The sequence below is a fragment of the Caenorhabditis remanei genome, chromosome V, assembly GCF_010183535.1.
Source record: "Caenorhabditis remanei strain PX506 chromosome V, whole genome shotgun sequence".
Lineage (NCBI taxonomy): Eukaryota > Metazoa > Nematoda > Chromadorea > Rhabditida > Rhabditidae > Caenorhabditis > Caenorhabditis remanei.
Genome location: NC_071332.1, coordinates 20158346 through 20171634, shown reverse-complemented (window position 1 = coordinate 20171634; position 13289 = coordinate 20158346). Strand labels below are relative to the sequence as shown.

General features: G+C 36.0%; 2 protein-coding genes across 2 annotated transcripts; both read right to left on the bottom strand.

Moving 5' to 3' along the window:
• Positions 1-4754: 4754 nt before the first annotated feature.
• On the bottom strand, positions 4755-7528 carry GCK72_021536 (uncharacterized protein; the record flags this gene model as incomplete). The annotated part of the gene is made up of 4 exons (XM_003104520.2): positions 4755-5021; positions 5069-5417; positions 6171-6822; positions 7330-7528. 4 exons carry the CDS (start codon positions 7526-7528, stop codon positions 4755-4757), a joined length of 1467 nt encoding a protein of 488 aa, XP_003104568.2.
• Positions 7529-8665: 1137 nt separating this feature from the next.
• On the bottom strand, positions 8666-10257 carry GCK72_021535 (uncharacterized protein; the record flags this gene model as incomplete). Its single annotated transcript, XM_053734335.1, has 4 exons — positions 8666-8964; positions 9014-9078; positions 9989-10063; positions 10157-10257. The coding sequence occupies 4 exons, from the start codon at positions 10255-10257 to the stop codon at positions 8666-8668; spliced, it is 540 nt and encodes a 179-aa protein (XP_053583248.1).
• Between the last annotated feature and the right edge of the window lie 3032 nt (positions 10258-13289).

Sequence of the window (13289 nt, the reverse complement as noted above, 5' to 3'; positions counted from 1 at the left end):
TTGATGGCTCTAGAATGCCCTAAGTCACTCCAGAATGCTCCATAATACTCTTGATGGCTTTAGAATGATCTGAAACACTTCAGAATGCTTGGAAACAAAAATAAACTTTCAGAAGCGATCTGAACGATTCAAAATACATTTAATTGCTCCAGAAGGCTCCATATATCCTTAAAATGCTCCAAATCGCTTCAAATAGCTTCAGAATTGTCCAATTTTTTTCAGAATGCACCAAAAGTCTTTCACATAGCATTTTTTTTGATCTCGTTCTATTTTTGAAGTCCCTTCTCTAATCCTTCAGGGATTAAATTCATCCAATTTAAACTTTTTTTCTAGAAGTAATATTTTTAATCTTCGTTTTTTTTCAAAAAGGATTTTAATAGTACTACCATCCGGTAAAAAAGCAGGTTTGTCAATTTAAAAAGAGTTTTGAGATGTTTGTTGTTTAGAGAAGGGGTCTGCAATCTAAAATGCAAATTAAAAAAGATAAATATTGTCTATTACCCGAAAATCTGAAGATAGCGACCAGAAATTAGTGTTGATGCTTTCAATTTCCAATTTCTATCAAAGCCTTTGAACAACACATACATAATGCTAATTTTCCCGTGGAAAAGACAATTTTCCGTTGGTTTTTGACTTATAGAATCAGAAGTGAGAATGACTAATTCGAATTTTTTATCAGCATATTTTTTCCGAACATTTTCTTAAAAGTACAAGCTTACTGGTTTGATGGTCAACAATTTTCTAGTATCTGTACCCAGTGTACTTAGATAATCCCATCCCCAATAACATTTTGATCTAGATCTCCGGAGAAGGATATTAACATTTTTATATCCCAGAACATGAGATTTCAAAAATGAAGAAGCACAAGTTTTACAAAAAATTTTCTGGAGGACCCCTCAATCCGCTTCTGTTCTGTCTGGGCGTCTGAAAGAATTGTTATAATGGAAGAAGGTGTGGATCCGGATATAAACTATTTAGTTATTTAATAAAAGTGGCGGATTTTGGATCATCTAGTACATGAAAGAGTTAAAACAGATAGATCAAGATTAAAAATCACAAAAACTAACACTGGAAGATTTTTAAGTAGGAAGGAGGGCTCCCGAATGCTCCAAAATGCTTCAGAATATCTTTAGACTGTAAATTCTCTAGAATTTGTCAGAATAATTAAAAACGCTCTAGAATACAGTACCCCTAGTCTTTCAACTTTCATCTCTCAACTTTCCTTCTATTTTCGATTTCCTGATCGAAATTAAAAATCATAAAAAATAACATTATTTTTAAGTAGGAAAAAAGGTTCCAGAACGTTTCAGAATTCTTCAGAACGTTAATGAAGGGTCTAAAGTGCTTCAGAATGTTCCAGAACGTTGTAGAAAGCTCCAGGACCAGTATGAACGCAACTAAATGCTCCAACTTGCTCTTCTGTGCTCCAGAAGATCCCAAAATCAAAAATCCAAATGTTCATTTTCCCCAAAACACACATCAACTATTAAGAAATTATTCAGAGATCTCATTATTTATTTGTTTTTTGTTGCTAACACACCTCCCTGATCAATCTGTTCTCCACGTGTTCTCCAAAAAAATTATCACTCACAAGTTTCATGTTTTCATTGAGAAATATTTAATTTATGGTCAGAGCGTTTTTTTTTTGCAAAGCATCACAGGGGGATAGGAATTTTCAGGTTTTTTGCGGATGATTTTAAAAGAATTAAAAAATATTACAATGTCTGAAACATTAAAGAACAACTTCAAGTTGTCTGGGGGATTCTGAAGTAGTTTTGAATGATCTGGAGCATTCTAGAGCATTCTAGAGCATTCTTGAGCATTCTAGAGCATTCTAGCGCATTTTGGACAATTCTAAAATATATTTGAGCATTCTGGAGAGTTTCGAAGTACTACAAGATTTGTATCTTTCACAAAAAAGGTTCTGAAGACTCTTCTTGATCTTAAAATACGCTTTTAGACTAAAAAGTATATTATCGGATTAGTGTAAGTCGAGGATAAGCTTAAACTAGATTCATGGAAAAGATGAAAAGTCATTGGAAGCAAAAATGTATCTCTTTTCTTGGAAAATATAAGGTTTTCCGGAAATTTGAATCGAAGTGTAGTTTCCGGTTGAAGGGAGTCAAAAATAGAAGGAAAGTTAAGAGATGAAAGTTGAAAGATGGCTAGGAGTACTGTATTCTAGAGCGTTTTCAATTATTTTGTCAACTTCCGGAGAATTTACAGTCTAAAGATATTCTGAAGCATTTTGGAGCATTCTGAAGCCCTCCTTCCTACTTAAAAATCTTCCAGTGTTATTTTTTGTGATTTTTAATCTCGATTTATCTGTTTTAACTTTTTTCATGTTCTAGATGATCCAAAATCCTTCACTTTTGTTAAATAACTATATAGTTTATATCCGGATTCACACCTTTTTCCATTATAACAATTCTTTCAGACAGAACAGACAGAACAGAAACGGATTGAGGGGTCCTACTTAAACCAATTCTGGAAGCATAACGGAGGGATTCTGAAACATTTTGGCCATACTGGTGCAATTTGGAATCACAAAAACACATGAAGCATTCTGGCACCGTCTGACAAGATTCTGAAGAATTTTAGACCATTCTTTAACGTTCTGAAGCACTTTGGAACATTCTGGAAGATGTTGAGCATCCTAAAGCATTATAGAGAATTTTTGACCATTATGTGGCATTTTGAGCAGTTTTCATGCATTCTAGCGCATTTTGGGACAGTCTAGGAAACTTTGGAGCATTTTGGAGCATTCTGGAGACCTCCTTTCTACTTAAAAATCTTCCAGTGTTATTTTTTGTGATTTTTAATCTCGATCTATCTGTTTTAACTTTTTTCATGTACTAGATGATCCAAAATCCGCCACTTTTGTTAAATAACTATATAGTTTATATCCGGATTCACACCTTCTTCCATTATAACAATTCTTTCAGACAGAACAGACAGAACAAAACCGGATTGAGGGGTCCTGCAGAAGATGTTTTGATATCTCACGTTCTGGGATATAAAAAGTTAATATCGTTTTGGAGATCTAGATCAAAATGTTATTGGGGATGGGATTATCTGAGTACGCTGGGTACAGATACTAAAAAATTGTTGACCATCAAACCAGTAAGCTTGCACTTTTAAGAAAATGTTCGAAAAATATGCTGATAGGAAACTTGAATTAGTCATTCTCACTTCTGATTCTAGAAGTCAAAAACCAATAAAAATCAGAATGCTTTTGGTTTTTTCCTTAAAAAACATAATCAGCAGACAAGTTATTATGGAACACACGCATACAATAACAACAAATTTGTATCCTGGAATATAATAATTGTATTCCGGATATTCGAATTAATATTCTGGTTTTTTTTTCTGGTTCCGAAGTCAGGTGCCAAGGAGAGAAACTGATTAGATTAACAGGTCTGGCGTGCCTTTGCCGCTTTTAAAGAGTAAAGATTACTGTAACTAAAAAGGACTTACTACTCTACAGGGTTCGAGCTATGGTTGTAAACATCTATGGAACTTTTTTTCAGAATTTTCTAGCTACAGTATGCCTGGAAAAGCTTGAAATGGCTCTAACTCGATCGAATAAAAGTGATAATTCGAATTTCCGGAGAAAGCATTTCTTGAACATAAATTTGTTGTTTGTAGAAAAAAGCTAGAAAATAATTTTCTACAAAAATCTGTATCAAGGGTTCAGGAATTTTCAGAAAAAAAACTGGAACATTTTTCATTCTTTCCTAATCCCTAACACTCTAGTATACATATGTATATTTTCGCACCGAATAATCCCCAGTAACATTTTGATCCAGGTCTCCGGAAAAAAATATAAACTTTTTTCTATCCCAGTACGTGAGAAAATGAAGAACCACTTGTTTTTTTGCAAGTTTTTCAAAAAATCTTCTGCAGGACCCCCCAATCCGCTTCTGTTCTGTCTGGGTGTCTGAAACAATTGTTATAATGGAAAAATGATGAAAACTATTTAGTTATTGAAGAAAAGTGGCGGATTTTGAATCATCTAGTACATGAAAAAAGTGAAAACAGATAGATCGAGATTAAAAATCACAAAAAATTACATTTGAAGAACTTTTTACAGTGGGTAGGAAAAATTCCCGTCGTGTAGTCCACGTGGACAAGTGGAACACGTTTGCAAAGAACATTCACGGGACTTTCAATGAAAAATCTCCATTTTCCAGATTTTTCCACAGAGAAATCGCAAAAATGAGCCATTTTTCAAAACTCCTGTCGTGTAGTCCATGTGGACAAGTGGAGCGGGATATTTTGAACAATTTTCAAAGTCTCTGTCGTATTTTAGAGGTAAATGATGTGAAAAACCGCGTTTTCATTATGTTTTTATTGAAAAATCAAAGAAAAATGGTCGAATTCCGAGTTGTTGGTGAAATCCCGTCGTGTAGACCTCGTGGACAAGTGAAACGGACAAAAATATCATTGAAAGATTTTTAGAATGTTCGAAAAATGCTTCAGCTTCAGAATGCTTTTAAATGTTTCAGAACGATTCAGAATGCTCCAGAATGCTCCAGAATGCTCAAGAATGCTCTAGAATGTTCCAGAATGCTGCAGAATGCTCCGGAATGTTCCAAGACACTTTGAAACTGTTAAAACACGGAAGACCGTTGTAAAATGTTCTAGGACGTTTTGAAACGGTTCAGAACCGTCCGTGATAGTTGGAAAAAATGCTCTAGGACTGCCAAAATGTTTCAAATATAATATTTATTTACAATTCATTTATAAAACCATCATTCAAGCCGCTTTCTCAAAGTCACATTAATCTCCCTCGGCATCACAAAACTATCAATTGACTTGTTCATCGATGGCAGATCTTCCACTTCAAACTCATATCGATTGAAAAGATTCGCAAAAAACAAGAAGAGCTCCATCCGAGCAAGTCCTTCGCCCAAACATTGTCGTTTTCCAATCGAAAATGGGATCAATTCGTCAACTTTTCTCAATTTTCCATTCTCAATGAAACGGTCAGGATTGAATTGGAGGGGATTTGGGAATATCTGAAATTCCAGAAATTTCAGACATGGGAAATACTTATTATACTCACTTTGCCATCCAGCATAACCGTACTAATATTTGCTATCACTCCTGTCCCCTTTTCCACGTGAATCCCTCGAATAGTGGTATCCTTCCGCGTCACATGCAGTAAATTCAATGGAATAATATTGGCACATCGTTGAGTCTCATTGAGGAACGCGGATAGGTACGGTAGATCGTTTTTGTCAGCGGTGGTGACCAGTCGGTGGCTTCCGATGACTTGATCCAACTCCTTTCGGATTTTGGTTTGCACTTCAGGGTGATGAAGGAAATAGGCGATACCCCAGGTTAGGGTGGTTGTAGTTGTGAATTGGCCAGCCATGAATAGGTCGAAGCACATTGCAAGCAGTTGTTCTTCGCTGGAAAAAAAGAAGATTAATGTCATAATTTGGATATCACTTCAAAATTTATAAGGTTTGTACCGGATTTTCCAGCCAAAAAATAAGCGTTTTTAGTCAAAAATAGCAATTTTTAAAAAAGATTATTTTTCTGTCAAACTACCAAAAATGAAGTTCCTTAATTGATCAAGAATTGTGCGGAAGTAAAACGGAAGTGGAATTTGCTTCGACAGTATGAAATTAATGGAAATAAGAAAATCTTAATTTGTTATATTAATTAGTCGAACATTTTAATTTTTTACTGAAAAATTATGATTTCTGACAGAAGTTTTTTTCTTACTCGAAAATTATTTGTTTGACCAAAAATCCGTTGTTTTTGGCTAAAAATCGCGGTTTTTGACCAAAAATCCTTGTTTTTTGTCTAAAAATCGTGTTTCTATTTTTGACTAGAAATCCTTGTTTTTGACAGGAAAAATCCTTTTTTTACCTAAAACTTGCTTTTTGACTGAAAAATATCATTTTCACAGCGAGGCTTGAGGTCGAACAAAGACTTGGCACAGTGCCAAGGGTTTTTATTTTCTTTTTTTATTAAACGTATTTTTGACCCAAATTTAAACCGCGACGAGCATTCAGATCGACTCAGAAAATATTCAAATCTGTTCGTTGCGGACCGGTGATTTTTACTTTAAAATTTAAAATTTCAAGATTAAAATTCATATTTTAAACACGACTAGAATTCCAAAGATTCTGAATCCGTCCTTCTCAACTACTCACCAAAACGTCTCCTTATCCCCAGCCTCCTCTCGTTTCATCTGCTCCTTCAAGTAAGCTTCCACAAAATCCTCACTCTCCACAGTGTCAAAATCAATTTCCTTGCGATGTTTCGCGATTTGCTCTTTGAAAAACACATTCAACAACTCGCCGTACTCTTTGGTTTTCTTTTGAAGTGACACACCGGGGAATATGATAGAAGTCCATGGGATGAGGTGCTGAATGAAGTATTTGAATTCCGAGACAATGTTCATAATTGCGTCGATCATCGATTTCAAATAGGCGAACTCGTCGCGTTGATCCATTCCAAATCTCTTATTGAACAGCGTCAAGTTGATAATATTCCCGACGCTTCTATCCAAAACTTCATTCAACCGAATCCTGGTGCCCAGCTGACTGTCAAGAACATTCTGCAACTCTTCAATCTCCAATAAAATCTTCTGCTGCATCAAATCCTTCCCGAGACCCAAATCTCGTAGCTGTGTCAAGGTGAATCGTCTATGAATACTCCACATTTCTCCATTGGTGTCGAGAACTCCAAAATACTTTCCGTTTCCTTTTCCATGCAATAGTTTGTCCGAGTAGCTGTCACCGTCTTTGATAAATGTCTCCTTCATGATTTCATACGAGGTGATGACGATGAATGGGGTGGTGCCTGGAAATAAAGATTTTGTAACTATATTTAACTTTTTTATTGGTGAAGAGCTTTGAAACTCAAAAACAGTATTTTTTAAATGATCTATGCTCCTTTAAACTCGCGTTATCACAGTTTTCGTGGTGGGATCTAATTTGAACCGAATATAAACATGATTATACTCATTTGAAAGGCCTTAGCGCGCTGAATCCTGCAATTTTAGTTTCAGTCAAATCGGCTTAAAATTCAGTGAGATACGGTTGTTTTACAATTGAGGAATTTTTCGAAAAATTTCGAAAATCTGTAACTTTTTAATTTTTCAAGATAGAGCATTGATTTTAGGTGCGAAGGAAAACTAACAAAAAATCGGACAAAACTCAAATGTACATAGGATTTTTGACTATTTTTGATTTAAAAAATTTTGTGAAAAAAAATTTTGCACAATTTTTGACTCCGGGCCAATGTTTTGCAAGTCCCCATGTTTCAATTTTTCCAATTTTTCGAAATGTTTTGAAAATTTGTACTCACCCAACCAAAACGTAAAAACCGGTCCATACTCCTCTGTCCACTTCTGGAACGCCTCATATCCTGGCCGAGGCTTAGCAAGACTTTGTAAATTCCCAAGAATCGGTAACGGTGTGGGTCCCGGTGGCAGTTTCCGACGTCTCCAGTAGAATTGATGAATTAAGAATAGAGTGAGAAAAGTGAGAAGTAAGATTAAAATCATTGGGGAATGATGGAGAAGGAAAAGTAAAATTACCTATTAGTATTTCATTTCATGATTTCTTCCATTTGATGATGAACACACTTCTCTAATGCGGCGACACAAATCATGGTATGGTTTGTGTCAGTGTGTTTTCTGACAGGTTATTATTGTATAGAGACGCAGAAAAAAGGGATGGTTTTTTTTTCTCGGCAAGGTTCTTACAACTGCGTTCCACCGAAGTACTCTTGAAAAATCTCCTTTTTCTCTGAATCTCTCAATTTCGCACACAATTTTCTTCGGTTCCGGTAGAGCGCGGTTGTAAGAAGCGTGCCGTGCTAATAACCAATTTAACAGTGAGCAATGTTAGCAACTGCCAAAACACATATCTCTGGAGTTTGTAGTGGCAAGTAGTTAAATTTTCTTATGCTGATACTTGTTGGTACGCAGAGGATAACAGAGGGAAATGAGAGAATGTCGAATGAAATATAAAAGATACTATTAGATATATACTGCAAAATCTTTTAAAAAATTTCCACAGAAAAAGTTGTGCCTGATTTCTGATAGGACAGGATTATATTTCTAGAAAAGCTTTTCAACATTCTTTCAGCTGCTCATTCGATTTATTTGGTTTTTATGCTGCAGACAGCTTGAAGAGTGCAAGTTTCAGATTTTCAACCCAGATAAAGACTGAACTGTGTACTACCGTAATCCCAGTACTTTGGAAACCGAGACATTTGGCAACTATAAGTGAGGTTAAACAGAAAATTCACTATTTTTTGTGTCGAAATGTCATTGGTTCAAATCGTCTTGTTTCGTAATGGTATTCGGCTTTTTTTAACTACCTATATTAGAAAGCCCTACCCCGCCCCCTTTACATATCATTTTAATAATATCCGTACCTTCATCTCCCAGGATTAACGAAGCGAAAGGGAGATTTCGTTTTTCTTAGAAATCTCCAATTCAAATTTTATTTTGGTTATTTTCACGTATGTATCTATGTAGCATCATCTTGTTGTTTTTTGACTTTCTTTAATACTTTTAAATCACATCATTTATTTATGAGGTTAAATATAAATAGTTATCACGAGTAGTACATATAGGTATTGGCTGACGGCATTTGACACTCCAAAATAACAACAAAAGTCAGAATCACAATTTTCAACGCAAAGACACAAAATTTGGAGTCGTCGACGACACTTCTTCTATTTCTGTCGCTTTGGTTGTCATGTGGTTCATTGGCATATTTGCAAGGACGACAGAAGAAATATTTGCAAGGAGGACAGAAGTGAACGAGCGGATAATCGTCGTCATGGCATCTGGAGTGAGTTTAACGTCGAGTTGAGGAATTGGAGGTGGTGTTTGGTCATCCGTGTTGATAAGTTCCTCGAGGATGGAGGGTGTCTTCAATTTCCTGGATTTGGTGGTGCTATTCTTCTGGCTTCCGGTGAATTGGATATCTGGAAACAAATAATGATAGGTTTCGATTGATCACCCTCTATAACCCACTATCCGTCTTCATTCCCACTTGAAGACATCTCTGAAATCGGCAGTCACGGCATGCGTCCCGGCAACTGAAAAAGGATTTAATTTTGTTCAAGACTTAAACATCGCGTCAAAGACGCGCCAGACATTTTAGAACATTATTGTGAATTTCGTAGAGAAATTAATAGAAGCCGGTCCAAACTAATTTTAAAAAACCCAAAAAGGCGTCAAAGGTACGCCAGTCTCGGCATTTTTGAGTTTTTGCGGATTTTTGTGAGTTTTTTCCACGTTTTTCCAAATTTCTACAAAGAATCTTTAAAATTTCATGCCGATTTTGCCAAAAATGAGTAAACTTCAGGTCTGAGACAGCTCGAAAAGAAAAATGCGCCGAAGGTGCGCCAGACATTTCAGAAAATTTTTGTGAATTTCGTATAGAAATTAATAGAATCCGGTCCAAACTGATAAAAAAAACCCAAAATGCGTCACAGGCGCGCCAGTTTTGGTATTTTTGAGTTTTTTTGCGTATTTTTGTGAGTTTTTTTCAAGTTTTTCAAAATTTTTCCGAGTGATAGTTAAATTCCTACTAAAAATCTACAAAATTGCATGCAGGATTTTGTCAAAAATGGGTAAAATTCGGGTCGGAGACAGCTCAAAAAGAAAAATGCGCCGAAGGTGCGCCAGACATTTCAGAAAAATTTTGTGAATTTCGTATAGAAATTAATAGAAGCCGGTCCAAACTAATAAAAAAGCCAAAAACGCGTCAAAGGCACGCCAGTCTCGGTATTTTTGAGTATTTTTGCGGATTTTTATCAGTTTTTTCCAAGTTTATCTAAATTTCTACTAAAAATTTATAACATTTCATGCAGGATTTTGCCAAAAATGAGTAAAATTCGGGTTGGAGACAGCTCCAAAAGAAAAATGCGCCAAAGGCGCGCCAGACTCGGGATTTTTCCTCGTTTGGGCAAGGCCTAGGCAGTATTTCTTCCCAAAAAAACTCACTTCTTCTTTTTCTGAACACGACAAAGGATGTCCGTTTGGAGGCAGTCGTATTTGAGATTGAGCACCACGCATCTTCTGGAATTTTTATTTATTTTTTAATAAAAAGGTTGAAGTTTTTTGGGTTAGTGTAAAACGTTACACTGTCCAACTTCAACATTTCAAAGTTACCTAAAAAATGCGGCGCATGGCCGACAACTTGCGACTCCAAAATGAAGGCCATGGGCTTTAAGACCGCAAATTTTGCAGATCGATGGGTTTTCTTCAGTCATTTTTTCTATAAAAATAGCGTTTTTACGTGAAAAACCCAAAAAAAAATCTGAATTTGAAAAAAAAGAGCTCTCTCTCACTCCGTTAATCCTCGAGTGGACAGAGACAAAGATTATCATACGTGTGAGTGTAGACTACATCAGAAAGGTCTCAATGAATTGATAAACTCAGAGAAGACAGCGGGAAAAGAGAGTGGGTCCAAAATGCGGAATCAGAAGAGATTTCATTTTTTCGAAAAAAAAAGTGATCTGTCGTCGGGTTTTTGAGCTTTTGGATGGGGAAGCGTAGTTTGTGTTTTTTGTGATGGTATCGAGTTTGGTCAACCGGAAGGAAACTTTATAGTGGATCACCCCCGTCACCAGAGTTTAGGTATAGCAATCTCCATCGAAAAGAGTACGTCTCCGTTTAGAAACCGAGACATTTCAAAACCCAAATCAGAACCGCCCGAATAAGGACCACCCTGATAAGAACCGTCCGAATTCGAACTGGTTCAACTCACTAAGGAAGGTCATGAAGTCAGTTTAGAGAGAAATAGGCAAAACCATGTCCTGGTACGAATCGGAACTGTCAAATCTAGGTCTAATGGTTTGAATATAAGGTTTAACTATATTTTAATTGGTTCTGACTAGGGAAAGGTCATGAAGTCCTTTTTTTAAGTTATGTGACGTGACCTATATCATTGGAAAGCTGAAAAAACGCTGATTCCAAATATATCTTCAATTTTTGTATACGAGACCCGATATTCAAGAAAAAGAAGGTCAAAGTTTGAAATAATGACAAATTATTGCATACAAATATTGCAAACAATTTTCGCATTTCAAAAAAAAATCTATCCTTTGCCGAACTTTGACCTTAATTTTCTCGAAAACCAGGATTCAAAGGCAAAAACTAAGTATATATTCGGAATCAGTGTTTTCTCATCTTTCCAATCATATCGGTCACGTTCCATAACTAAAAAAAAGGACTCCATGACCTTTCCCTAGAACCAGAACCAATTAAAATGTAGTTAAACCTTATATTTAAGCCATTAGACTTAGAAATGACAGTTCCGATTCGTACCATGTCATGGTTTCGCCTATTTTGGACAAAACCAGGACATTTTGAAATTAAGCATGAGAAAAATTGCTGAAAATGACGAATGTTTTGATATTTTTCATTTCTTGAGCCGGAATGTCAAAGTTTCCAAACGTATCGTTTTAAAATCTGCCGGACAGACATGCATGGAATTCCGTCTTCCGTTTTCCGGATTATGAAAACCTCTTTCGTGTTTCGATTTCCGATTAAGAAATTCTCACTTCCATGCAACTCTGGTCAGTGTAGTTTGGTCATTGTACCTTGGTCAGTGTATTTTTGTCAGTGCCAAAATAGTAGCTCCCTGTTCGAACTTTCACTTTCCGGCAACTCTGGTCTTGGAGTCCGTTGTCCTTTCTCTCCGTTTTTGTTCTTCGGTTATGCCAAAAAGTTCAACACTCCGGAAACCACCTGATCACCTGAATGTCTGCAATCTTCTCCATAATAAGAAATAAATTAATTCCAAGGAATTCTGCAGCTGAAAATGTATGAAAATATCTTGAACATTGGTTAAATGAAATTATAAGAAGCATGGACAACATTTCTTCTACCTCTAACATTACAAACAAATGGGATTTCAAGACATTTAATTATTTAGGCCCATTTCTTTACGTCTACATTTTCTTACTCTTTTTTATATTTCCATTTTATATCCGCATCTACAATATGAACAAAGAACGGGACAAGGTTTCAGTGGTCTTCCCCATCATCAATCATTTCTACTTTGCTATTAAAATAGTCTATATTCAGATGTGTCTCTTCACATTTCTGATAGCAATGATCCTAATCCTTGCGGGCACGCCATTATTAACATTGCCTTTTATTGCGTTTTTTGGAGTTATTATTTTTACATGGAGTGTAATTACAAGAGTTAATCAATTATTACTCTCCATTCTTGCAATCCAACGATTTCTCATTTATTTCTCACCGCGAACCGAGAAATATGTAAGGATCTCTGAGAATCAGTTGAACATAATTTTAGTATTCTCCTATTTTATTTTCGCAATGGAATTTACATTGAGGTTTATTTTGAACGAAAATAACACTTTGCGGATGAATATATTCAACTTGACGTTTAACATTCTACTATATGCTTCTGCTATCCTCTACATACCAATAAGTGTCAGTATGAGAAAATTCAACTACTTACCTGCTGCTCAAGTGAACAAACCACAACGATATGTTTTCTGGCAGTTGCTAACATTGGTTATTGTTAAAATGGTGAGTTTTAAATATAAAAAAAAGATAGGTACAGTACCGCCTAAAAAGTTATTAACTTTGGCTGTTTTCAGTGGAAAATAACTACAGTACTGTGCAGTAAGACATTCAATTTGGTCTTTTGACAAAAAATCTGCTTGAAAACGGTCCAGCCTCCACAAAAGCTCTTCTGGCGTGACTTCCGCGCGTATGAAAGACAAAACTGCATAAAAACGCGTCAAAAGTGCGCCAGACATTACAAAACCATTTCTGACGTGACTTTGGCGCGATTTGAGCAAAAAAAAAAACAGTCTCAAAAACGCGTCAAAGGCACGCCGGTCTTCACAAGAACATGTCTGACGTGGCTTCGGCAAATCAGACTCGAAACGCGTCAAAGTCACGCCAGACTCCACAAAATCTTATCTGGCGTGACTTCGCGCGCGTTTTTAACTAAAAATCAACTTCAAAAACGCGTCAAAGTCACGCCATACATGTTTCGTACAATCCGGCAAGCTTTTGGAGCGTCTTAAGGGATTTTCTGTTCAAAAAGCGACAAAGTTACGCCAGTTCTCACAAAAACTCATCTGGCGTGACTTCGGCGCGTTTTGATCAAAAAATCCGCCTTTTCAAAACAAAAAATTTCACACTAAAATTGGTCAATTTCAGAGATAAATTAATTTGATGACCTGTAACTTTCATGGTAGTGCCTCTACTGAAAAAACACCGAAATTCATTGTCAAAGTTGGTAATTTTTTTCTGAAAACAG